Here is a 26261-nt window from a genome sequence, read left to right as displayed (position 1 = left end):
ATCACCAAACACCTGGGTGTCATTGCCCGGTCATGGTTTCTCACCTTTGTCTGCCGTGGTTACATGCTAATGTTAAGCAGGACCAGAGGACACTGAGGTTTACTCTCTATAAGCAAGAGGGTTTCACCTATTTTCTACCCAGCAGAATAAATTCTTTATTTGCCTGATGAGTGTTATTTCATGATTCCCTTTCTAAAAGGACTAATAATCTGAAAAATCAGAGTAAGTGTGTAATTGACGTCCATGTTTATTAATGGCCTAAGGAAAACAATTTCCTGTTGTTTTACATTCTCAGATTTATGAGGTAACAGCTTCTGTTGGCTTATGGGGAGCTCCTAGCACTAACCCAGGGCTGTGGCCTGGCTCTTTGGGGTAGGCTTTCAACTGCATGTGGCCTAGATTGCTCTCTGGTGTCCTGACCTCTGGGTTTCTTTTCCTGGGCCGGGGTTCCTGATTTCTGGTGCTTGAATGCTCTGATTCTGGCTCTAGCTGGCTTTGCCAGAGACATGCCGCTTGTTTCCTTTCACTGTATCTGGTCATCCTGGATCTCACTCCTGGCCTTCCCAAGGCCAGTGCTACTGCTTTGTCCCTTGTCATTGGGCCTGTAAGCTTAACCTTGGGCTTCCCGCTCTGAGGGCGACCGGAGCCCCTCCCTTAGTGTTTCCCCTGGCCTCTTGACATGCAAATCTGAGCATATGGTCTATTTTTAAAGCCTCTTTTTTCACGAACTGGGGGTTTCAAGAAGACTCTCATTCAGAAGTCCCAATACATGAAAGGTTTCTGAGATAATGAAAATTAAAGTTAAAAGTAATGTATAAATGTAATAATAATAATAAGTGATACTCTCTCAAAGCTCTTGGTAGTAATGAGTTATAATTCAGGGAGAATTTAATGCAGTCATTGTTATTCCATCTTGTCATAGAATAAGGTGACGATTATCAAATATTTATAGGAAACCAAACTGTTTAAGCTCTTCATATTTTAGTCCTTTATGAATACCTAACATTTATGAATAGCACTTTAGTTAGTTGACAACTTGGGGTCATGCTGGTGTACCAGAGGCATGGACAGGTGAGCTCTGCCTTTGTGTCATATGGGAAAGTATAAGTTAGCACCAAAAATGTGTCTCTTGGCAACTTCCCAGTTTTCTTTAAAGGAATCTAAAATAATGTATTTTTTTTTTTTTAGATTCATTTGCCATTTTCCCAGCAAAGACTTAATGGATTCTTACTGTGTGGCAGGCACTGTTCTAGATGCAGAAGCCAAACTGATCAAACCAGCCACAGTTCTTCCTCTTCCAAAGCATACATTCAAATAGGAAGTGAACCCTTAGGATGAAATTCAAGCAAATGAGCACAAAAGCCCTGTTTTATCCCTGCCAGAATTTGCAGTAGTATATTTGTTTATTACAGGGGTTGTAAATTATCCTAATTGTTCACATGTTGGTCCTACTAAAACTGAATACATGATTTTGATTAGTGTATACATGATGGTGGGGGATAAGGGTAGACATGGGCAGGAGAGTGAAAATCTTTAGCTTTCATCAATTCCTTGAAAGAACCTATGACCTACTCCCCCACTCTCCAAATTAAGAACCCCTGCTAAATTGTGAACTCCCTTGTAGTAGAGGCAACAACTATGCATTTTCATTATTTTTTCCTAATTTTTTAAAAAAGAAATACGATTATGTAAAGCAAAAATAACACCATATTGCTAAGATTATAAGTATATGGGTATAATATATAAAGTACCATTGGATGGGGGTCATGTTAAGTGGGACTGTATTCTTGCAAGTTTCCTATATTTTACTTGAAATAATTCAGTATTAACTCTAAGCACATATGGTAAGTTAAAGATGGATATTGTAATCCCTAGAGCAAACACAAGAAAAATATGCAGTGAGGTATTGCTAAAAACAAAACAAAACCCAGTAAACAAATTAAAATGAAATACTAAAACTATTGGTTTAACACAAAAGAAAATTGGAAAGAAGGAACAAAGAACAAAAAAACAGATGAGACAAATAGAAACCAAATAGCAAAATCACCTATATCAGAGTAAGCCCATTAAGTCTGAAGAGCTAAACACTCCAGTCAAAAGGCGGAGATTGTCAATCTGGAATTAAAAGCCAGAAACTGCTATATGCAATCTATAAGACACACTTTAGGGGTGCCTGGGTGGCTCAGATGGTTGAGCATCTGCCTTCGGCTCGGGTCATGATCCCGGGATTCTGGGATCGAGCCCCACATAGGGCTCCTTGCTCAGCGGGGAGCCTGCTTCTCCCTCTCCCTGCTTGTGTTCCCTCTCTCTCTCTCTCTCTCTCTCTCTCTCTCTCCCTCCCTCTGTCAAATAAATGAATAAAATCTTTAAAAAAAAAAAAAAGACACACTTTAAACACAGACACAAAAAAAGCTGAAAGTCAAAAGATAAAGATATATCATGGAAACAGAAAGGTGAAATGGCCACATTAATCAGACAAAATAGGGCGCCTGGGTGGCTCAGTTGGTTAAGCGACTGCCTTCGGCTCAGGTCATGATCCTGGAGTCCTTGGATCGAGTCCCGCATCGGGCTCCCTGCTCGGCAGGGAGTCTGCTTCTCCCTCTGACCCTCTTTCCTCTCGTGCTCTCTGTCTCTCATTCTCTCTCTCTCAAATAAATAAATAAAATCTTAAAAAAAAAAAAATCAGACAAAATAGATTTCTATATGAGTAATCCTAAAAACAAAGAGGGATACTTTGTTATGATGAAAGGGTCAGTTATAAGTATGCATGCCTAATAACAGTTTCCGACTACATACAAGAAGTTTAAAGGGAGCTAAAGGGAGAAGTCGGCAAATTCACAATCGTGGTTGAGGCTTTGAAACTAAACACCAAAAATTTTAAATTTTTTACTTAATTCAATTTACTTAATTCAAATCTCACAGTTCTATTTTGATCAATTATTTTCATATTTTGTTATGTGTATAACAACATTCTGCTCTTAAGCAAAACCAATGCAATACAGCCTCATTTTCTGTTTTGCTTCCTACCCAGCTCTTCAGAAAAGGAATTTCTAATTCCTTGCCTCCAATTTGTTATGTTTTTGCCATAATTACTTCCTATCTCTTTCTTTATTAAAAAAAAAATTATACGCACACACAGATAGTGCTGCCCCCTGCACCTCGCCTCTGTTTACCCCATCCTGCTGTAGAAGAAAACCATGCTCCATGGTTCTGTACTTACTGCATAAGTTTGTGCCCATAAATAGTATATACTATTAATCTTGTGTTTGGGAATCTTGTAAAAAAAAATGGGTACGGTGTATGATACATTAAAAAATAACCTTAACACTAAACTGCTGACTTAGTGTTCCCTTGGATGAATAAACCAGTCTTTAGCCATTCCTGTCCTGGGGACACTTTGTTTCCATTTCCTAGTTGTTACATACAGCGCTGCAGTTGAGTATTCCCTCAAGCAGGGCTTCAGCTCTGCTTAGATATTGCCACATGGCTCTCCAGAGAGCTTATATACCACTTTACTTTCCCTCAGAACTGTGAGCGTTCTCCGTTCTCGTCCTCACCAAAACTTGATCCCAGATTTTTCCATTTTTTCTAATTATTATTATATTTAACATTGCATTTCCCTAAAAACAAGTGAGAATAAACATCTTAGTGTTTGTTGGCCTTTTGAATTTCCTCTTCTGAAATTGCCTTTTCACCTGCTTTTTAAGTTGGGTTGATTGTCTTTCTCTGATAAAATTATAGTTTCCTTATGTGTTTTGAACTCTACCTTTGTTTACTGCAAAGATTCTAAGGACCTTTCTAGGCTCTTACTTGTCCTTTGACTTCACTTACGGTAATTTTTGGCATACTTGTAGCTTTTAGATTGTAAAGTAAATGTATGTTTTCTTTTATAGTTTGTGCTTTCTGGTCCTTATTTAAAAATCCTTCCCATCCCAGTGTCAAAAAGATGTGCCTTCTGTATTTTGTGCAGAAAGATTTAAAGTTCAGTGAATTATATATTTCCTTAATCCGTTGGGAGTTTACATATGGTGTAAATCCAGTGGGAGTTTACGTATGGAAGGGGGGTGTGTGCTGTCTTTATCCTCATGTAGAGCTCCCTCTGACTTACCATTTCCACTGTGCACCACGTGCCCTTGTCCTCCGAAGCCTCTTTCTATGCGCTTGTTCTTTTTTTTTTTTTAAAGATTTTTTATTTATTTATTTGACAGAGAGAGACACAGCGAGAGAGGGAACACAAGCAGGGGGAGTGGGAGAGGGAGAAGCAGGCTTCCCACAGAGCAGGGACCCCCACGCGGGGCTCGATATCAGGACCCTGGGATCATGACCTGAGCCGAAGGCAGACGCTTAACGACTGAGCCACCCAGGCGCCCCTCTATGCGCTTGTTCTTTAGGTTGCTTCGAGTAGCTCTACATAAAGACCACACTATTTTAATTACTCAAACTTTATCATATCCTGAAAGCTGATAGGCCTTATTATGTTTCTTTAAAATTACTTTGGCCATTCTGGATCCTTTATTTTTTTAAATCTTTTTATTGTATGTGTAACACACCCAAGTGTTCATGAACTATAAATGTCATGAAACCAAACAAGTCACTATAAAGTGAACACACCCATAAAATGCCATGCAGGGCAGAGTACTGCCAGCCTCTGAGCGCCCCTCCCTCCCGGGACTGCTCTCCCAGGACAGACGGTCGTCACCCTCATGCTTCGCTCCATGGTTTTCCCACTTGAGATAGATAGATACATAGTTACATAGATAGATCGTTCAGATCGATCCACTTACAAAAATGGAATCATATAATGTACGCATTTTTTGTCTGGCTTCTTTCTCCCAACATTATGTTTTTAAAACTTCAACTTTAAATGTTCCAAATGCATTTTAGGTTGGCATTTAAGTTCTAACAACAACAACAAAAAGCTATTAAGATTTTATTTTGAATTATATTGAATTTGTATCTTAATTTGTATATTTGTATATTAACAGTTTTGCATCTTCCCATTCATGGATGTGATGCCTTTATTACTAGGATCGTTTGCTTTTTGAATGTGCCCTTTTTTTATAGTTTTAAAATTTTCTTTTTAACAGTTCGCTGTTCTGCAGATAGTTAATTGTTTTTCCTTTCTAGGCAGTCTCTTATCTCTGGTAACTTTTAAGGACTTCTTTGTTTCACGACAATGCCTCTAGATATAAATTTCATTTTGTTATCCTTTTTGGGACTCTTGCATTTTCAATCTGAGATTTATATTCTTTATTAATTCTGGAAAACTCTTAACTATTATCTCTTGAAACGGAGTCCTGCTCTCTCCGTACTCCCTCCTTTGTCTTCTTCTGGAAGCTCTATGAGACCTACACTCTATGAGACCTTCTCTATCTGGGTGGAATCTTGGGGGCAGAGCCCCAGGCCTCCCCTCTGAGCCAGCTCTGCCCACTTCAGGAGCCTCTTTGGTTCCCGCCCTGCAGAGCCTTTACCATCTCCCTGTGGAGGAGAGAGGGTGGGTATGGGCTCTGCTGGGTGTGAGCAGGAATTGGGGTTGCTTCCTACCGAGGTGAGTAGTGCCCTGCATCACTCCTGCCTTCCGCAGGCCCTGTGCCCCTAATCCCTGAGCCTGGCTGAGTCCTCGGGGACCTTGCCAGCACTTGGATTTATCTTTCTTCCCCTGCGCCAAGTGATTTCTAATTACTCAGCGTGTTTTCCATTTTGTGGTTCAGGATTACAGATGCTTTCTCGTTTCACTGAATGTGGAATTTGTTTCTGTTTTCATTTTCTTTGTTCTTCAGTACCGTTTTTGAGAGAAGTGGCATGGAAATTATTTGAGACCAAAACTCCTGTGCATTTACTCTTCCCTCTGCCCCAGTCTGTCTTTCACTCCTACCACTGCACCAAAACTGTTCTTGTAAAGTCATCAAAGGCCTCCATGCTGCCAGATCCGGGGATCATTTTCCTCCCTGGCCTGGTTGGACACGGAGCTGCATGTTTCACAGTGGCTGTTCCCAGCCTGAGACACCGTTCCCTGGGCTTCGCTGACGCTAAGCCCTTTCCTCCTGTCCCCTGGCAGCACTGCCAGATGACTTCACTGGCTTCTCCCACTCCGTCCACGCACAGAATATTGCTTGGTTGAATCTTAAGTTCTCTTCTCCCTTCTGTTGTTCGTCCTGCGCCCTTACCGTTATCTAGTCCCATTGCTCTAACCGCCGTCAGTGCCCCTGATCCCCAGATCCTTACCTCTGCTGAGTTTTCCCTGGAGCTCCAGGTCTGTATATCTGACTGCCCACTAGATACCCCACTAAGATCTCTGCTAGAGGCTCCCGGGCCCACTGCTGCATTGCATTGGCTATTGGCACTGCCTCAGATGTTCTTCCTCCAGGTCTTCAAATCACTGGCACCCCATTATCCTGAGCTTTGCTCAAATGTCACTTCCTCCAGAGCTTCCCTGACTCCTGACCTATAGACGGTCCCTGCTCCAGGCCACTTTATTTTGTTTCCTTCACAGAACTGACCTGGAATTGTTTTACGTGTTTGCTCACTCACTCCGTATTCTCCATACTGACCACTGTTACCTCTACAAGAGCAGGGCCTTGTTGATCTTGTCTTCTACTGTCCTCTAAGTGCCTGGAACAATGTTCAGGGTATATTGGATGCTCAACAAATTCTTGCCTAATTAATTGATTTACATTTTATTAAAACAGTTAAAGTGTACTTTTCTCCTATTAGCATATTGTCAAATATGTTCTAATTTGGTACGAATAACTTATCCTAAGAATCAAATTCACAAAATTAAAAGATTTTGGGGGGCTCCTGGGTGGCTCAGTTGTTAAGCGGCTGCCTTCAGCTCAGGTCGTGATCCCAGGGTCCTGGGATCGAGCCCCGCATTGGGCTCCCTGCTCCGCGGGAAGCCTGCTTCTCCCTCTCCCACTCCGCTTGCCTGTGTTCCTGCTCTCGCTGTCTCTGTCTCTGTCTCTGTCAAATAAATAAATAAAATCTTTAAAAAAAAAAAATTAAAGATTTTTTTTTTTTACAAAGGAATAGCCATACTCACTTTAACCTAGAAAACCAGTCTTTAGATGTCTATTACCATATAAATTACCTTAAAGATGAAAAATAGGCTTGCTTGTAAATAGAATTGTGAATTACCATTGGCAAGGATTTTAAAACTAGAAAAATCAGTACTTGAAAAATGTATTAGAACACTATGTAAATTGTAGACTGTTTTTATTTTCTGATAAATTTATTATATGGCTGGATTGCATCATTGGCCGTTAAAGTTGTTTTCTGCCAGTCTCTCTCTCTGATGGCCATCTGCCAATAAAGAGTAACCACAGAGTTAGGTCAGCATGAAAGTGTTTTGATAATCAAATCTTGTATGGCTTTCTTAAAGAAAATACTGTTTTTTAAATATTTTGTCAGTCCCTTGAGCGTGAAGTGGTTAGAACTTCGCTGTCTCTCCTAACTTTATAAAAAACAAATTTGTTTCCTGAGTAAATTTTTGTTGACTTGTACTCCTTACAACTGTGCAGCTGGGCAGGAGTTTTAGTTACCATGCAGCACTGCTAAAATGAAAGAAAATGCCATCCGAAGTACTTTGTGGTTATTGATTTCTGTGTTAATATGTTCTTGAACACGGTTACAGGGAAACAATCCCGTTGGACTTTCCTCTTTCAGGCATCAGGCATCTGCTACAACAGCCAAGTGTTCCGACTCCACCAGGTGCTCTGCATTCCCACGTGGGTGGCAAAGTTCTTTTCTTGGACACTTGAGCCCATCTTCTCATCTGCAGAACCCGCCACCGAAGCCAGGATTGGGATGGGGGCCACAGTAGACATCCAGAGACAGCAGAGGATGGAGCTGCTTGACCGGCAGCTGATGCTCTCTCAGTTTGCACAAGTGAGACAACAGAGACAGCAGGTAAGCAGCAGAATCGTTACTGGAAATGCAGAAATACTCAGTGGCCTCAGCACACTTTGCCTCTCCGGCGGTCCGGGTGGCCGAGAGTACGTTTTACTCCTGTGCATTGCAGTGTGGATAATGCGACGTCTCTATCCCCTATAGGATAGGGGTCTCTGACAGTGGCTTTTCTTAGGTTTTTTTTTTTTTTAAGTAAAAAAAGAAAACTTGCTGCTGAAAGACTGGTCAAACTGGACATTCTTGTTCCACTTCCATTAGATGAACATTATTTCTTAGAGAAACACCAACCTAGTTAACAAGACGTGATATTTATCTGTTCTTATAATCTTGTAAAAGCCACAGTGTCTTCCTGTTAAAATGCTTATTATCATGTGCTCTGGAGTGAAGATCAGATGTAAAACTTCTCGACTTTCCTTGGTTGAAATGGAGAGAATGTGAAGATAAGAAAGTTTCAGGGGAATAACCAATAAATCAAAGGCTGTGTTTTCTTAGCCTTATCATCAATACCAGGAAATATTGCACATTTATCTACAAAAACTGCTGTATTCAAACACTGTAATAGCACACTTGTCTTTCAAGGGTTACTGTATGTCAGCCCAAACCTCCTACCTGATCTTGCTCTGGCACTCTGCAATCCAGCACCCTGGGCTCTTCATTTCTTATGTCCATCTTCTTTACCCTCTGGGGTATGAGAGAGGTACTGTTCTCTCGTGCCATCTCCCTATCTCCTGCCTTCACCGGGTGTGAGAATTAGGTCTGCAGGCCTCATGGTGGTCTGGAAAAGTGAAATCAAGTGTGACATCCCAGGTGTCCCCTTGGAGATATGGGTCCCAGAGTTTATATCTGGGGTGGAAGAAGGGGTCCCTTATTAATGGGCTGAGTCTACAGGTGAAAAAGAGAAACACAGGTTGTTCCCTATGGATGTATTTGAACTTGAGATGACCCTGGAATATACAACAAAGATACCTGTGATATAGTTAAATGTGGAGGACAGACCTCTCTCTTAGGGAGGTCAGAGCTGGAGGTGTAGATCATGGAGTCAACTTTGTAGGGTTGACTAGGTGCTAAGTGAGTTCTTTAAGAGAATTACATCCAAGATGAATGTATGTGTGTAGCAAGAGGAGGACCTGGATCCTTCAAGGAAAGAGAAGGAAGAATGAAAAGTATGAGAACTCAGAATGACCAGTGTCCAAAAAATGAAGTCATGGTGAATATAAATATTTTCCAGGTAGAATGGGCAGAGCTGTGAGGGAGAGAAAGAAATAGGGTGTGATTCTGAGGTTTCTGGCTTAGATAATGGGATAGATTGATGACAGCACCATTTCACCAATATCAAAAGAGCAGATCTGGGGGAAATATATTGACTGAGGTACCTTCAGAATACCTGGGACTCCCCATTAGATAGCTATGGATCTCATGCTCATGAGCAAGCCAGAGAAGTTGTATTGCTCAGCTTGGCATCCCCAGGGACATTTTCATGCATGAAGTTTCTCAGGGAACACTGTCGGGATCAGCATCTTTGGGGGGAGTGGTGGTGAAGGACACGGGGAGGCTTGAACACCGTTATGAAGAGGGTCTGAGCCAGCCTGACAGGGAGCTGTGGAGCTGAGGAGAGCCCTTCCAGATTGCACCAAATGTGGCCAAGGAACTGAAACTTGAAACCTCCACCAGCCAGTCACTGGGTGCAGATTGCAGGTCTTGGGTCACGACTAGCTGTCCTTGGATGCACACCATCCACGGAGGCGGTGTCCCTGGAGAACTGTCAGCTGCCAACAATCCCCCTCAGCAGGAAGATGGAGCACTTCAGTCCTGGGGAGGTCGGAGATCTGGGCAGCGGACCAAAGCAACCACGCCTTGTGCTGTTGGCATCTTCTTGGTTTACATAAGTTCTTGGGGCAGCTCCTCCAAGACTCGGTGACACTCTTTCCCCAGGAGAAACCTTCAAGAGGAAGGTTAGGACACACTTCATCCCCTTCTGCTGAAGCTGGTCTCCAGGCCACACTGGTCATCATCTCCCTCTTCTACTTCCCATTCCACCGTTGGCTGGAAGACATGCTTGGTGAAGTGACACAGAGCTTCATCCCTGTGAGGTCTGAGTCCCCGGTCACCATGCTCTCTCAGGCTGTGTCTGCTGCCCTTGTCCATTTAGCGTAAAAACCGGGGCATGGGAGTGCCAGGAGATGCCCTCGTGCCGCACATGTTTTTCCCTCCTACTTTTTGTCCCCCTAGCTATACCTTTTCCTGAGGATTACAGTTGCTTAATCCTGTGATGATAACGATTTTTCTCCTGGTCTGCTGCTCTTTTGGCACAAGAGCCCAAAATGACTGGGCAACAGCTATAACTTAAAATGTAATGGCCTTCTTATCTCGTCTCCAATGGAAGTGTTACCCTCCTGGGAGGTGAGCTCTCTAAACCCATGGAATCTAGTTTCAGGGACAGGAAGCCCAGATTCCCAAGTGGGTCACTGGGTGAGAGGGTGATCAGAGCCACTTCCCCTCCTACCTCTAATTTCCAAGACCCATGTCTTCTTCCTGCTGGGGACACAGCTCCCAGAAAATCGTTGTTGATTTAGGGTTTATACTGCAGCTGGAACCCACAGTGCCATCCTTTGGAGGGCATCCACTCCAAACTGGCATTTCTCTTGCTCCTGCATCTGGCTGTCTCATTGGTCTGGCAAGCGGGCAGCTCCCGGGTTGTGTGATATGTGAGAGGGTCGGTGCATCCCGTACGCACTTTGTTATAAGTGACCTCATGATCTGATGCACTGTTAGCTGGAACCCTGGTCAGTAGACCAAACTTCTGTAAACCCACAGATGGTGGTGCTGTTTAAAAGCAGCAGACCTAGAACCAGAATATGTGTCAATTCCAGTGAAGATGAATTGCTGCCACAACAGAATATCAGACTAGGTGGACTAAACAACAGAAAATTCTTTTCTTACTGTTCTGGAGGCTAGAAGTCCAAGATCAAGGTGCTGGCAGGGTTGGTTTTTGGAGAGGACTCTGCCTGGCTTGCAGATGACAACCTTCTCACTCTGTCCTCAACATGGCCTTTTCCCAGAGTGTGCATGCTCTTGGTGTCTCTTCTTAAAAGGACACAAGTCCTGTTGGATTAGGGTCCCACCCTTATGATCTTGTTTAACCTTAATTACCTCCTGAAAGGCCCTGTCTCCAAATCTAGTCACGGTGGGGGTTAGGAACTTCAACCTGTGAATTTGGGGGTGGGCAGATTTCAGTTCATAACACTGTCCCTTCCAGAGTGAAAAGGACCCAGTATAGTCTGTCTTGCACTGACCATTGCTTCTCCTTGAGGGGTGGTGGTGTGTGAGGGCTCAGCATCGGTCTGTGTTGCTGTCACTAGCTAGTCCAGAGAGTGGGGCCCATGCAGAGCCTCCATCCCTGCCATCATGTGGGTGGCTGGTGAGAGAGGCTGGCTGATGTCGGTGGCTGAGTCATTCTGTCTCTCTCTTCTGCAGTAGATGTTTCTAGTAGATAAGCATTCCAATATAATGTTCAAGTCTTGTTTCAGTGTATTCCTTTATATTTCTTTTGCCTTGTGCTCTCATGGTTCATCTCCCCACCCGGCAGCCGCTTAGTGCTCTCTGTCACCACCCACCTGTGGTCCTCACTTGGCTCTGGGGTCAGAGTCGGTCAGTCGTTACTTGAGACTCTCTGAGCAAGACTGGTGGGTACTCTTTGTGGGCACCAGAGAAGTGAAAAACATGTCCTTTCCCCTAATGATTCTGCAGTCAGCTTCAGGGAGCTTGGGCAGATATACCTGAATTAGATAACATCCGGGAACAACAAAACATTGGCCTGAGCACCCAGAGCATAAGAGCGCCATCAGTGTGGCCTGATACTGTGTGGTTTCAGGGCCTAGGAGGACAGACAGGATTGGGTGAGCTGAGATGAGGCAGCTTATCCCCAAGCAGAGGACCAGCAGGAGTGGTGCAGGCATGGAGGTGATAAAGAGGCCCTGGAAAGGAATACCTTGAGGAGCCCCCGCTCCAGCTGAAGCAGGGCCGGGTGCGAGTGAGAGCCGGGAAATCGTGCTGCACCTGTAATAGAGGGAGGGGTGTTTAAACCTGACAACAGGGGCGCCTGGGTGGCTCAGTCATTAAGCATCTGCCTTCAGCTCAGGTCATGATCCCGGGCTCCTGGGATCGAGTCCCACATTGGGCTCCCTGCTCAGCAGGAGGTCTGCTTCTCCCTCTCCCACTCCCCCTGCTTGTGTTCCCACTCTCGCTGTGTCTCTGTCAAGTAAATAAATAAATAAATAAACCTGACAACAGATTTGGGTTTTGACATAGGAGGCTGTGAAATGTAGTTTAGCTGGTAGTAAAGGCAGGACAGTGTTCTAGAAAAATCCGTCTTATTGCAGTGTGTACTGTGGAAAGGAGAAAGGAGAGAGAAGGGAGGAGGAGACAGAAGACAATCTTTAAATCCAGCTGTGTGAGTGCCGTGGCCAGAATCAGGGCATTGTCCTTATTGAGCACCTCTCCGCTTGCTCACTGTTGTTTCTCAAGGCTCTGTCATGCCAGCAGGTGACCCCCAGTCCCTCCCGTTCACCCTGCCGTCAGCTCCAGCAGCCAGATCTGGGTTACAGACCGGACTCCCTCTCTCCTGGGCTCCAGACCCAAACATCCTCTGCCTACTTGTCATCTCCACCTGCACACTCCACGGGCACGTGAAGTCTTCCATTTCTTTGCTAAATTGGCTTCTCCTCCTCCCTCCCTCCCCGAATGAAAAGCACCATCACCTGCCCAAAGACCCAAGCCAGAACGTCTTGGCTTCACCTGCAGGTAGAAAGCCGTCATCCCCCGTCTCCATCCCTCTGCCTTAGCTCGTCATCACTTAGCTTGCACCTGGAGTCTTGCCACAACTCCCTCTCCCCTCCCGGAGCCACGAGTCGTCCCCCAGAGTGATCTCTTGGACGGCACAGATCTGACCGTTTCACTCCACCAAACTCCTTCAGAAGCCCTTCGTGGCTTTCAAGGTAGTTAACACTCATTACCCAGAACCCTTCCTACGTTTTAGCCACGTGTCCTCACCCAGCCCCATGCGCAGCCTTTGGTTAACCCCGCTCAGCTAGTTGGAGTGTATCGGAGCCCCAGTGTTTCTCACCGCTTGCCCTCGCTTCTGCCCTGTGCTCTGCCTAAAACAAACTTCCCCACCCCCGGCACACACACACAGGGTTTGCTTGCCTAACTCCTGTTCACTCTTCAGTGTTCCTTTCAAATATCACCTCCTCTGGGAAGCCTGTTGCAGCCTCCCGGTCGGGCTCTGATCCCCTCTCTATTCTTACAGCCCCTGGGGTCTCTTTCATGGCACTCACCATGATCAGGCGTCTTACTCCGATTTACTTCCCTATCTCTACCAGTAGTGTGTCTTGGGGTGGGTGGAGACTTTTTTCTTTGTATCTCCAGTATGTGAGTAATGCTTGGCACATGATAGGAACTCACATATTTGGGGAATTAATGATTAAATATGTGTACAATAAATATTTACAGAATTAAGGTACTGAGGCCAGCTGAATACAGGTGAATAGTCAGGCCTGGGAAGTATACAGATAACCTCTCTGAGAGGACAAATGTGAAGCAAACCATTGAAGACCCCCTGAGACCCACGTTTCCAGAGCACAAAGAGGAGGGAGGAAGCAGTTCCAGGGAGAAAGGAGAAACCCACAAAGTTCAGCAGCCAGGGAGAACAGAATGTCTGAGGGAGAGTGGGGGAGTGGGTGTTCGGATTCAGGTACCACCCCCCCCCCAAATTAAAAGCCAAGCTGAGACAGTAAGGAGGAGAGAACCACTAGACTCAGCAAGAATCGGTTCACTTCTGAACCGTGGGAGTGCCATGTGAAGAAGCCGCACGTGGATTGGAAGTGGAGGAGGGGCACGCACCCCTTCTCTTCTGGGCCCCTGGCCTCATTCCAGGACCCGGCTGCATTCTGTAAAGTTAACCGTGATGCTATACTACTGCAGACATTTCTAGGACTCTCCACAGCATTTACAGATTCCACGGCTCTAAAGGACGGTGAGCTGGGGGACGACTCTGTCGACCTTGCTGCCTCTAGAGCTTGAGACCAGAGCACCGACAGGGTCAGCGTGTAGTGTCCTTAAGTTCATCGGGCACAGCGATGTCATCTTTCTGGACACTGCCATGGTACTTAACTGCTGAAAAGCCCCGGGATGATTGTCTCTAGGACTTGAAGTGACGATCCCTGAGTTTACCGCACAGTAGGGCCCCAGTCCTTCCTTCTGGTTCTCCTCGCCCTCCACCCCGTGGTCCTCCCACTCCTCCGAGCATTCATGGGGGCAGGATGTTAGTTATGCCGTGGCCCCACTCCTCTCCCCCTGACAGAGTCGCTGGCTGCATGGCTGGGCACAGCTGAGAGTCATTTGGGTACTTGCAGCTGCGGATCATTTTTCCACTCGGGGCCGTTACTTAATTTTTCACGGGGTTGTGCTTTACTCATTCGTCGAGGAGTATGTGAGCTCTTGAAGGCCAGAGCTGTGTGTTTTGCTTAGTTTTGTCTCTCTCGGTCCGACTGAAGTGTGTAGCCCTGGGGGAGTAAAGGACACGGCTCTGGCCCTCAAGAGGTTTGCAGCCCACTAGGGGAGGAGAGACGAGTCAGTAGCAGGTGCTGGGTCCCTGCTGGAGTTCGGGTGCAGCAGAGCCAGAGTCCCAATCCCCCTCCGTGGCTGAGGGGAACCTTGAAGACACCAGCATTCAGGTAGGTGTTTCAGGCCCAGGGAACCTTGGGAGACAAAGCAGAGGGGCTCGAAACAGCTATGGGAGCGACAAGTAATTGCCTTTACCTGAGCACAGGTTTCCCGAAGGAAGAGGCTGGGGAGAGCGCAGAGTCCCGGACAGGGCGGGTCTTCAGCCACGTGAAGAGTTGTTTTTCCTTTTGTTCTGCAAGAAGTCATGAGTCAGTGAAGCCTTACAAGGAAGAGAGCAGGTTAGGTTTGTTTTTAAGAAGGATAATTTTGGCCATAATCTGCGTGATGAGTGGAATAGGTGACTTGGGAGGAAGAAGACCAGTGGGGAGGTGATGAGGACTCCGTGGTTTCAGGATATTCGTGGTGGCGAGGCAGAGCTCCCTCTCGGAATGATAGCAAATGGCCACGGTCAAGCTTTGCAGAGTGTCTGCACGTTTACACCTCCAGGGCAGCCACTGAAATTCCCCACAGTCAGGAACATTTGAATGGGGTTGCTGTATGCGTCTCCACAGCTTCTCTGCTCATAGGGGCCTCTCTGCCAGTCATGATGGAAGAAACCCAGGTGCTCGAAATAGAAAAGCAGCAGAATGTAAATGAAGGAGCAAGGAATTTGCAGTTAAGGGATCAACCCTGGGTTGACAGGGAGATCTGTACACAATCTACCTAATAGTGTTGTCATGAGGCTAAAAGAATTTATACAGAATTACTTTATATGCCAGAAAGATCTATCAAATATTAGTTATTGATCTCATTGGACATCTGTTTTCTGGCTCTCAGGATGTTTGAGAGAAAGAGTTCTGATTTAGGAGCAAACCTGGTAGTTACAACTCTTAAAAACTTGTAACCTTTAGAACAAGGGTCAGTAGGCTATGGCCCATGGGCCAAACCCAAAGCGAAGACTGGTTTTTGCATTTTCGGTGGCTCTAGAAGTACCTGCAGAGGATCTTCAGTTTTGCCTCTTGGTCTTCAAATCCTGAAACATTCACTACCTGACCTTTGATAAAAAAGAACTTTGCCAGCTTGCTGCTCTAGAAAATTATGTAGCCAGCAGCTTTCAAAGTGAAGTTTTACCAAGAAGTCTTAATTCTCTCTGGGTTCTGATCATCTGTTAGTTGTGTGTCCCGCCATTTTCTCTTGTTAATGCCACAACGAAGACTTGGTGATTGAACTTTCCAGAAGGTACTTCTATAAAAATCTCCATTTCCCTTGGAAGCAGAGTTCAGGTGAAGCCCACCGTGGATGCACCGTGCTTGGTGTAAGCCAAGTGGGAGTTTTGTGACAAAAGCAACGGAGTCTGTTGGTCCTAATTTCTTTATTGCCTCTTCACTTCTTTGGGCTTCCCAGTGTTTCCTGGATGACAGTCTGCCTGTGTTTTCAGTGATGAGCAGTCTGTTTGACCCACAAGGAAAGAAGACATTGCCGCCTACAGCAGCTCACCGTTATTCACAGGTGGATTTGTTATTTGTGCAGGGTGTTAGTTGAACTGAGCTGGCTCTATTCTCTCACCCTCTCTTAGTTACATTTTGTGGCTGTGAAAATTGTTTCTCTACCCCAGGGACCGTTGTTAGGTAACACCTAACATATACATTATTGTGAGTCATAGCTGCCTTGCAAAGCATGAGTGTTCTCATCAGTAATCAAGTATTTTTAATTTATTTTTTTAAGTATTTTTAACTTAATAAAATATTTTTAGTGTATTAAAAGTGCTCGCAGGTTCTCAGTGTGTCTTTTAAGTTTTTAATGACTTTATTGAGATAGAATTCACATACCTTACAATTTATCTCTTTAAAGTATATAATTCAGTGATTTTTAATATATGGACAAAGTTGTACAGCCATCAGCACATTCAATATTAGAGCATTTTTACTACCCCAAAAATAAACTGTGCCCAGTAGCACTCACTCCTCAGTCTCCCCAGACCCCTAGCCTTAGGCAATCACTAATGTGTTCTAGATTGCCTGTTCTGGACTGTTCATATAATGGAATCATACACTGTCTGGTCTTTGTGGCCCGCTCATCCATGTTGCAGTATGCATGATTATTCCTTGATGTGTTTAAAAGCAGGACCCACCTAGTAGACCTTTGTGCTAGCACGTGCTATCCCATCGAATGAGTTTCTGTCATTGCCCCTTCACCTGGCTAGGCCTCTGATAAGCTTCTTACTCACCTCTTGGCCTCACCAGCACTACACTTTCCATTAGCACTTACTTTCCACAAAATATATTTGGTGTCTAGCCAGGCTCTGGGGAGCGTCACAATGAACAAGACAGCATAGCATGATCCTTCCTCTCCCTGAGCTGAGAGTAGAACAAGACAATGACAGTACGATGTCATGAGTTCTCCTCTAGGAGAAGCGCCCAGCCTATCCATGGGGGGTTAGGAAGTAGTTTGTGCAGGAAGTACATTGTGAGTGGAGCCCTGCAAACTATATATCTGTACCTTTGTGTGAGTGTGTGTGAGTGAGTGTGTGTGCGCGCGCACGCGCGTGCAGCCAAGGAGTCCACCTTGAATCCAGAGGGGCAAGTTCTCAGCCTGGATGAGCCCAGGCAGCCTTAAAGATGGCACGTGGCGTGCGGCACACTTCTCAGCACTTTTCCTTTTTAGCTTTGCTCTTTCACTTTTTGGTGCAATTTGATTTAAAAATGATTCTCACCAAGTTGCTCTGCTGCCTTGTCAACAAAGCGATCTCTAATCAGTTAGAGCTAGTTCTTTTATGACTTTCTTTCTTTTATGAGTGTGAAGTGTATAGTATCAGGTGCGGAATAAGTTACTAGTGCTTAGTTGATAAAAATCTGCAAATTAAATGAAAATTAGGTGCAAGAACTCTATTTTCAAGTGAAATTAAAGCTAAGCTGTTTATCTCGCTCTGTACCTCCTTGCAGAAACTGTTACGGTTTGGGGGCTCTCCTAGTTGATCATACTGACCTTTTTGACAAAAATTCAGAAGAGAAAGATAGGATCAATCTAAATTCTAATCCCTCTCCAAGACTGACTCATTAAGTGACCTCGAGAAAATCATTTCTATTTTCCATTCTGCCTTGGTGTCTTCATGAGAAAGAAGAGTGTGGTATAATCTCATGATGACGTACTCAGTATTTTAGAGAGAAATTATAAGCAGTCCTAGTCCTTTTCATAACTTCTCTCTTATTAATCACTTTTTAAAACCCCAAATGAATTTAGAGATGTGCCCCAAAGTAGACATAGTGTTAAACAGGGGTATTTTAGAAAAATCATCCTCAAAATCATTTTACAGATTTTCCCCCCTCCATGGGTTTTCAAAACCAGAAAATGATTCTAGTGCAGGAAAGATCATTGGGGTACCTAGGAGTTTCTCAGGAAAAATCCTCCTGACCATCTTGTGAAGGCTTGAATTTCATGGAGCCCACTCCAGGCTCAGACTCTGCAGCCTGATTCTGTGGTTGACAGATGTGGTTTTGTGAATAACGAAGGAGGAGCCCAGGAATTTCCAGAGCAGTGAGTAATGACTCTTGTCCGAGATCATAATACAGATTAGCGATACCGAGATTTTAAAAAATCATACTTTTTAAAGTGATAGAGATTTATGCATGTTGAGCCTGGATTCCCGGGGGCCGGGGGCAGGGGGACTGCAAGAAGCGGGCATAGTTTGTGGCTCAGAGCATGGGCTTTGGGCTGAGAATGGCCACTGCACAGGACTGTGCTCCTCTGCATCTGCCTTCCTCACTGGGGGACTGTCCAGTCTGCAGTTCTAGGAGGGGTGGTTGCTCAAGGAGCTCAGAGAGGTCCTTGATCAGTGCAGCAACACTGAGGAGTAGTGCAGGAGAGTATAAAATGGAGGTCCCTAGACCAGTGTCTGCTGGGAATCCCTCCCACAGCAGCTCTGGCAGGTGGCCATTGGGCTCATTTTGAGAGAGAACTGCTTGGTTCAAGATATTCTTTAATATATTGAATAGGAAGAGGCAACTCATAACTAGTTTAAGGATCATCTAGACCAGCTTCCCATTTTACACATAGGGAAACCTGGACTCCGTGAATATTCTCTGAAGTTAGCGACTTGACTGAGTTCTCTAGAAGTTCAGAGTGAGAGAGCAATAAGGATTTGGATTGTCAAGAAAGAAGCCAATTACAGATGCAAAACAAGAGCCGGGTCCTGTACAAACTGCGAGGACAGTCAGAGGGAACAGGGGAGGGCATCTTCGAGATGGGCACACTTTGAGCAGAACTGTCAGGAGGGACGCAGTGAGTGGAAGGAAGAAATAATTTAGAATGGGTCTGGTTTTGGAGGACCTTCAGACAGGACAATAATTTAGGTATGATGCAGTAAGATTTTCCGTGGAGGCTGTGGCACCGTGAAAGGACTTAGAAGGAAGTTTCACCTGGTGTATGGATTGAAGAGGGACGGTGTCCGTGGCAGTCCTGTCATCCAAGAGGTTGTTGGCTTAATCCGAGTGGAACAATAAGGATTTAAAAAATGGCATACCCCCTTAAAACTCAGTGTACTTGAGACTTGGCTGGGTTTGATGTACAAAGGAGAGAGTTGAGTCCAGGAGTCACCAGGCTTTCCGGATGCTAGCCTAACATTAGAAGGGAAGATCGCCACCCACCCAGGCACTCTCTGCTGGTTGAAGGACAAGTAAGGGAGCAAGATGTGATCACTGAAGACCTGAAAATGGTTGCCCTCTCTGCAGGGGGAGATGTAAAAAGAGGGGAAATTTTGAGAAATATCCAATCGCTTTTTTTTTTTTTTTAGAGAGAGAGGGAGAGGGAGACAAAATCCTAAGCAGGCTCCACACCCAGTGCAGAGCCCGATGTAGGGCTCGATCTCACAACCCCAGGATCACAACCTGAGCCAAAATCAAGTCAGACGCTTAACTGACTAAGCCACCAGGTGCGCCCAGTCTCATTTTTAATGACGAATTTCACCTGTTTTATCAAAACACTTATAACAAGCACCAGAACTGATTTTAATTTTGACTTTTAATAATTTTTGTGTGGAGTTCAGGTTAAAGAGGAAAAAAATAACCAGAACATTGACAGGCCAAGAAGGGGGAAAACAAAAGATAGAATGCAGAAATCAGTCATTTCCATACTGAAAGATGCTTTTATTCGTTTTCAAGGAAGCTGCACTGAGGTCCTTACCCTGTGCCGTCCCTACCATAACTTGGGATCAGTAGTCACAAGCATGTAAATAAAACTAAGGAAAAAAGCTTTAGAACAAGAGATAGATGTCCTCTTCCTCCACCAAATGTCCCCAGCCTGAGGCTGGGTCTGGGGGGGAGCGTGTTGTCTCCATCACACCACCCCTCACCACCATCTCCTCCTCACGGAAAAGATTGAGTGTTCCCATGCTCTATCAGAACCAAAACCACCCCACCCCAAGAAGCTGGGGACATCTTTGATCCTGACTTCCCCCTGGAGGAAAAGGTCATCATTTGAAGAGAGGGGTCGGTCAGCCAACCTTTGCAAAACAGTAACAGACATGAGCGCTCTCTGTATGGCTCAGTACGCGTTCCCAACACCACACTTCATCCTTGCGCCCGGAAAGGCAGGCAGCAGAGCCTGTCACCAGGGCAAATAGCGAAGCTGAATCTGAATCCTGCTGCTCTTTTTCCAGAGTCCTTTTCTCCCACCCCACTGTGGCTCCCCAGCAGAAATTTACCAGGGACCATGCTTTGTTGCAGCAAAGGGAGAATCCGTCTCTTGAGTTTGCAGCTAAAGTAGAAACTGTTGTTAAAATTGTACCCATGTCTCAGGAGAAGTAAGAGTGGCTGTGGTAGGAGCCTGGGACCTCCCAAGAGAAATGTCACCACATAGAACACATGAGACTCGGGCACATGTCCATTGGCTCGCACCCCAGTTACAGTGCTCCTTGTTGCCGTAGCCCAGCCCAGTGTCCTAGGCTGTCACAAAGCCTCCTGGTGGTAGACTGTCCGGGCCCTCCGTACCCCTCCCCTCACTGACAGCCCAGTTCAGGCCGTAGGCCGGCACCCCTGGACCTGGCACTCCCATCCTGAGACTGGAATGGAGCGAGGCCGTGGTCTCCGGAGCTCTGCTGACCAGAGCAAGAAAGGAAGAAGAGACGTGGCAGGGAGCAGCAGAACTGTCGGGAACTTCAGCCTTCCAAGCCAGAGGCTCTCAAAACTGAGCAAAACGGTGTGTTTTGGCTCCTGATCTTACTGCTATGGAAAGTGTTCTCAGTTTTGCCAAGGAGAATGGTATGAAATGAACTATCTGAGCCCCCAGAACTGGTCAGTAGTATAAACCACAAAGAAAAAGTGAAACCGAGAGCTGTGAAAGTAGTCTGGGGTTTTGTTCAAGTGCTCATTGAGTCTCCCTCTAGCTTATCATTTTCTCCCAGCACCTGCTAGGACTGCTTGCTGCCGGGCAGCCCAGAAAGACGCGGTGACGCGGGACAGGTTGCAGGGGTGTAGCACTTCACGACGGGGCTGCACTCGGCTGCGGGCACTTCCACTGCTCATTTCTTCTGTGCCTTGCCATTGGCCTTCCCATCATTTATCTGGGGCAGTGAATGGATTGCTAGTTTGCGTGTTTGTTTTTCTTTTTTCTGAGTTTGCCAGGAAGCTTTCCCCGACGGCAGCAGCTCTGGCCCTGGATCCTCCCTCTACACGAGTAGCGCGTATTATTAAGCTGTAAGTCTACTGAGATGGCCTCGCTGAGCCCTCAGTCACAGGCCACCTCTTCATCGCCCCTTGTTTGGTTTCACATGCTCCTTTGTTTTGTCATCCCCGCTGAGCTCTTTCGGGGCGGTGGGAAGTTAGTCACTCCTGTTGTGTGTGTCAGCCCACTTGCCCTGGCCCCGTGTAGTGGGCTGCACGTAGAAGATAAACGAATGAAGGAAGCACATTCCTACTTACGCTGCAAGCTGCAGCTTCCACAGAGCACTTGGAAGCCGTGTGGTGAATGGCAAGTATCCTCTTACGTGAGGAGGTAGCCTGTGGCTTCGATGGCAAGCCCCACCGTCTCCCAACGGTGGTTCTTTGTAACGACCGGTTCCTGTGTCCCAGCGTAAGCGTGTGCCTCTTGTCCTTAAAGAGTGAATCTGCCGCGAGCTTTGTTCTCTGAGGTGCCTGGCTTTAGCCCCTCCCATCCCTTCCATCTAAACCTTCCTTATTAGTCTACTAAGGTCCCCCTGTAACAACTAACTGTGAGGTCTTTGCTACAGAAAATCCCATAGAGCTTAACTCAGCAATATGCTTGTCTGTTTGTCCATTCACTGATTGATTCAGCGAATACTCCTTAAGTACTCACGTATGAGACTGAATCTACAAACACAGACAAGACAGTCTCAGCGCTCATAGAGCTTGTGGCCTGCCATGAGATTCCCACCAGTCAACGCACACCCTCAGTGTCATGTATCATGTGCCGAGAGCTGAGCGTAGGAGAGGAGCACTTGGGGGATTAGGGCAGGCGCCCAGGCAGGAGTCTAGAATGTGAAGGTGGAGAAAGCCCATCGGAATGGTGAACAGGAGGCTGGCAAACCATGGTAAGAAATTCCAACTGTACCCCAAAAGCAGTGCGGACTTGCTGAGTAGTATCAAAGAAGAATATCTACAATTATTTGAGAACACTCTTCGTGTACTCGCTTTTTTTCTTCCTAACTGTATTCTGTTTGTGGCTAGATTTTCTTTATATACTTCAAAGGCCAAAGTAACATACAACAGAATTGAATACAGAGGCACATATGAGAATACAACCATCTTCTGTTAAGTCAGACTGCTAAAAGATTTGCAACAAATCTTCCCATGAACGGATTCTTCTCATGAATGGATTCTTTTTCATGTCCTTAAAGAATGTATCAGCCCTCATAGAAAATATGTTTTGGAAAGCATTGTTATTTTTTATAAAAATATATTAGCAAGTGATGAGTTTGTGATTATTATTAATGAGTTCATATATATTTTAAGATTAATGGAAAGACAATGGGGAACCATTGAAGGATTTGTAAGTAGAAGAGCAACATGGTAAGATTTGTATCTTAGGAAACTCACTGTGAAGCCACCTCACACTTGATGCAGGTCGGAAATAAGGCAGTGAGAGTGAGATGGAGAGAAATGGATAGAGATTCACAGACATTGAGGAGTTACTGTTGACAGAGCCTGTGGGTCTGGCTTATGCAAGTGGGTAGGTATTGACATCATTCCCCAGGATTGGGGACATAGGCAGAGACACAGAATTGAAGATGAATGTTGTTTGAGACATGTTCCACTTTAGATGTATCTGGAACATCTAAGTGGAAGTGTCCAGAAGGCAGGTATGTAGCTCTGGGGTGCAGCACTGGGAGGTAGGGGTTTAGGAGTTTCCACCACATGCGTGGTGACTAAAGCCCTAGAAATGCCCGAGCACCTGGGGACAAAACATGGAAAAGAAGAGAAATAATCCCATGCAGAACCTAAGGGACCCTGGAATTTCAAGGATAGGAGTAGGAGAAGACAGCTCTGAGGGGCACTGAGAAGGCATGACCAGAGAGCTAGAAAGACCAAGAAAGTGGGATGCCCCCAGAGTGGAGCAGAGAGGGGTCGTAGGCCCAGTGCCTCCGGGGTTTCTAGCAGAGAGTTGAGGTGGTTCCTTTGGATCAAGCAAAGGATGTTATTGGTACCCTAGAAGAAAAAGGAAAAAACTAATGGTTAGAAGACAAAACTGAGCTTCTAGAAGGCAGGCCGTCACCTTACTTCTCTTTCTAGCTTCATTGCCTAAGGTACTACCAGGCACATTAGTAAACACCAGGTAATTATGTTGATTTTACCTTAACTGGTGCTACTAAAACAGACTAGTCTTTTCTGCCTTTGAACTTCATGATAGGTCATCCTCCTTGTAAATTGCTCACATTAAATATATAGGTTTTTCCTGAGTGTGGTAGAACTTCCCAACCACCATGTCATGGTCACAGATGGGCTGCGATATTGATCCCCTCAGCCCACAGGGCCACTGGCTGCAGGCAGCTTTGGCGGTCTGTCCTGAGTGTCATGCAGATATATCTTCTTCTGTATGTGCCATGACGTAGAGAGTATTGGAAAGTCTTGGTCTGTAGAGGGTTAGTAATTCCTTGTATGGGTGCCACCTCACTTCCTCTGCTCCTCAGGCGGACATCACTACAAAGTCTTAACCACTCTCCCTGCTGAACCCACACCCTCCCTCTGACTCTTCCCGACATGGTCCCCAGGCAGCCACAGACCGGACAGTAGAGATGGGCCTGCTGCATGCTTTACACTTCAGAACCCAGCACATGGATAGGGCCTTTCAGCCACCAAAGACCGAGAATAAAGCGCGCATTGTTTCGAGCGACCAAATAAAATAAGATGATGATGCTTCCAGAAAGAATTTTAATTGTTCTAAACCATCACATTCACAATGTCCACTCCGTAATTGTTCTTCATTTTGCTCTTTGGGGAATGAGTTCAGGCTGCACTGAGACTCGCGCTGTGCCGGCCGCCTCGGGAGGAGTACATAGGGGGCACCATTCTCACCCCACCACAGCCCTGCAGGGCCCCACAGTCGAGTTGGGAAGGCAAGAAATAACACTGTAAGGCACAATGCAAAGATTAGCTGGGAATAATAGCTAATATATATAATAAACTTTTAGAAGTTTTCAGGCTCTCTTTTAAATGCTTTCCATGTATTAACTCATTTATTTCTCATAATATCCTTATGAGGTAAGTGTAGTTATTATTCTCTTTTTATAGACGAGAAAACAGGCTCAGAGAAATTTTTCTAAAACTAAGGCCTGAGGTCACACCATAAGTGGCAGAGCTGGGATGTGAACCCAGGTCATTTGGCTCTAAAGACTCAGTCCCTCAGCTTCCTCTCCCTGTTTGCTCCTCTGTCATGACTCCTTAGCACTCCCTGCCTTGCCCCTTGAAGTAGGTATAAGCCTGTTCTTTATGCCTGGTTCTCCTCTCCATCTCCTTAAGATTCAGTTAAGCCCCCATCCTCTCTGAAGTTTTACCCCCGTGCTTAGGGTGTGGTTGCTCCGTGCTCTGAACCTGCCGGGCCCTTTAACTAAGGCTGCTCAGCTTCCTTCTTAATTATATTCCACCTTGCCTCCTGACTTTTTCCGTTTCTGGATGTCTTGCCTTCCCCTGAGATGATGGGCTCCACGTGTACCTTGCTTGTACCCTTCCTTGGGAGCTCCCCACAGAGAGCCACTAGGGAGCTCCTCCGACCCAGCTTCTCAGCGTGGATACTCCTTAGTGTGCCCACTGCCTCATCGTCCAGTCCTGAAACCCGCCGGAGCCCTTACAGGTGGAGTTTAGTCCGTGGGGCGTCCACTTGATAAAATGTTACGAACGTTTCCAGTTCTCGACTGGAAAATTAGTCATTTTTTAATCTTCATAAGAAATTTTATTTCATTTGAAGATCTCTTTACAGCTAATAACAGATATTTCATAAAACGGTTGATCAAAATGCAAGCTGTTTCCTTTTTCCTCTTTTAAATGTGTGGTTATTGCTTTTGAAGAAGACAAAGTAAAGGAAGCGTTTCCTGTTTGTAGAGGCTCATAGTTAACCTGCATCGAGAGCAGATTAGTGTCAAAACATCCTAAAGCCTAGAGCTCCTGTAACTTTCTGCTTTTTAAGCACTTTTTTGCCATCACAGGAGCAGAGGGATTGGGGTTTGGTTTTGCTTTGCCTGCTCTTCCACTGTCAGTCCCTTTAAAGAAATAAAATGTTACCCTTTCAGCCAAAGGCTCCTTGCCCTTCCCACTGTCCTGCAGCTGGTGGGGTCTAACCCTCGGCGTGTTTATATCCTTAGCACATGTTTTCATGTTAGAGTTCCTCAACCTAGCACTACGGACATTTGGTCCAGACCATTCTTCGTGGTGGGGTCTGTCCTGTGCCTTATAGGATGCCTAGCAGCATCCCTCTTCACTACACACAGCACCACCGCCATCCTGTCCCCCGCCTCCCACACCCTAGCACAGGTGCCTCTGGACATTCTCAAATACCCTCTCGGGGGCAAAAGTCACCACTGGTATATGCATCCGTAAAACCATTTAAATACTGTACTGCTGTTCTGAGCATTTTTTAAATTTATGTAAGTGGCATCATACATTTATATTCTCAGACAACTTTCTGTAGTCATTCAACATTGTAATGTTTCGGAGATTATTCGCTAGATCTAGTTCCTTTATTCCAGCTGCTCATGCAATAGTCCTTTATCGGAGAGAACCGTTTATTAATTTATGGCCCTACTTCGGGACAGTTTTTTACATTTTCTTACTTGCTACTGCAATCAGTGCTTCACAGAACCTCCTCCGAAATGCCACATTAGGCACCCGTAGCTGCCTGGAAGTGAAATTGCTGGGTCATAGAACATCCTCAGTTCTACTCAGTCTGGACTCGTTGCTCTCCAAACTGTTTGCCGACTTAGACTCTCACCGACAATGCAGAGTCCCCATTTCCTTCACAGCTTCCCCATACTTGGTATTGTTAGACATTTTATTTTTGCCAGTCTTGTAGGTGAGAAATAACTTATCGCTGTTTTAATTTGCATTTCCTAATCCTAGTGAGTCGAACATCTTTCCTTATGTGTATTGACTCAGGGTTCCCTCTTGTGTAAATTATCTGTTCGTATACAGTTGACCTTGAACATGTGGGGATTAGGGGCACAATGAAAAATCCATGTATAACCTTTGACTCCC

General features: G+C 45.5%; 1 protein-coding gene across 1 annotated transcript in view; it reads left to right on the top strand.

Moving 5' to 3' along the window:
* Positions 1 to 26261, top strand: part of UBAC2 (UBA domain containing 2) — a 185984-nt gene that overhangs the window by 136789 nt on the left and 22934 nt on the right. Inside the window, exon 7 of the mRNA XM_064585933.1 lies at positions 7663 to 7905. Coding sequence (XP_064442003.1) covers positions 7663 to 7905 — 243 coding nt within the window. The remainder of the gene's footprint in view (positions 1 to 7662; positions 7906 to 26261) is intronic.

The sequence above is a fragment of the Mirounga angustirostris genome, unplaced genomic scaffold (genome assembly GCF_029215605.1).
Source record: "Mirounga angustirostris isolate CCGP_5_RB_7025 unplaced genomic scaffold, mMirAng1.0.hap1 SCAF_3, whole genome shotgun sequence".
In the NCBI taxonomy this organism is placed as follows: Eukaryota; Metazoa; Chordata; class Mammalia; order Carnivora; family Phocidae; genus Mirounga; species Mirounga angustirostris.
This window is presented reverse-complemented; position numbering and strand designations above follow the sequence as displayed.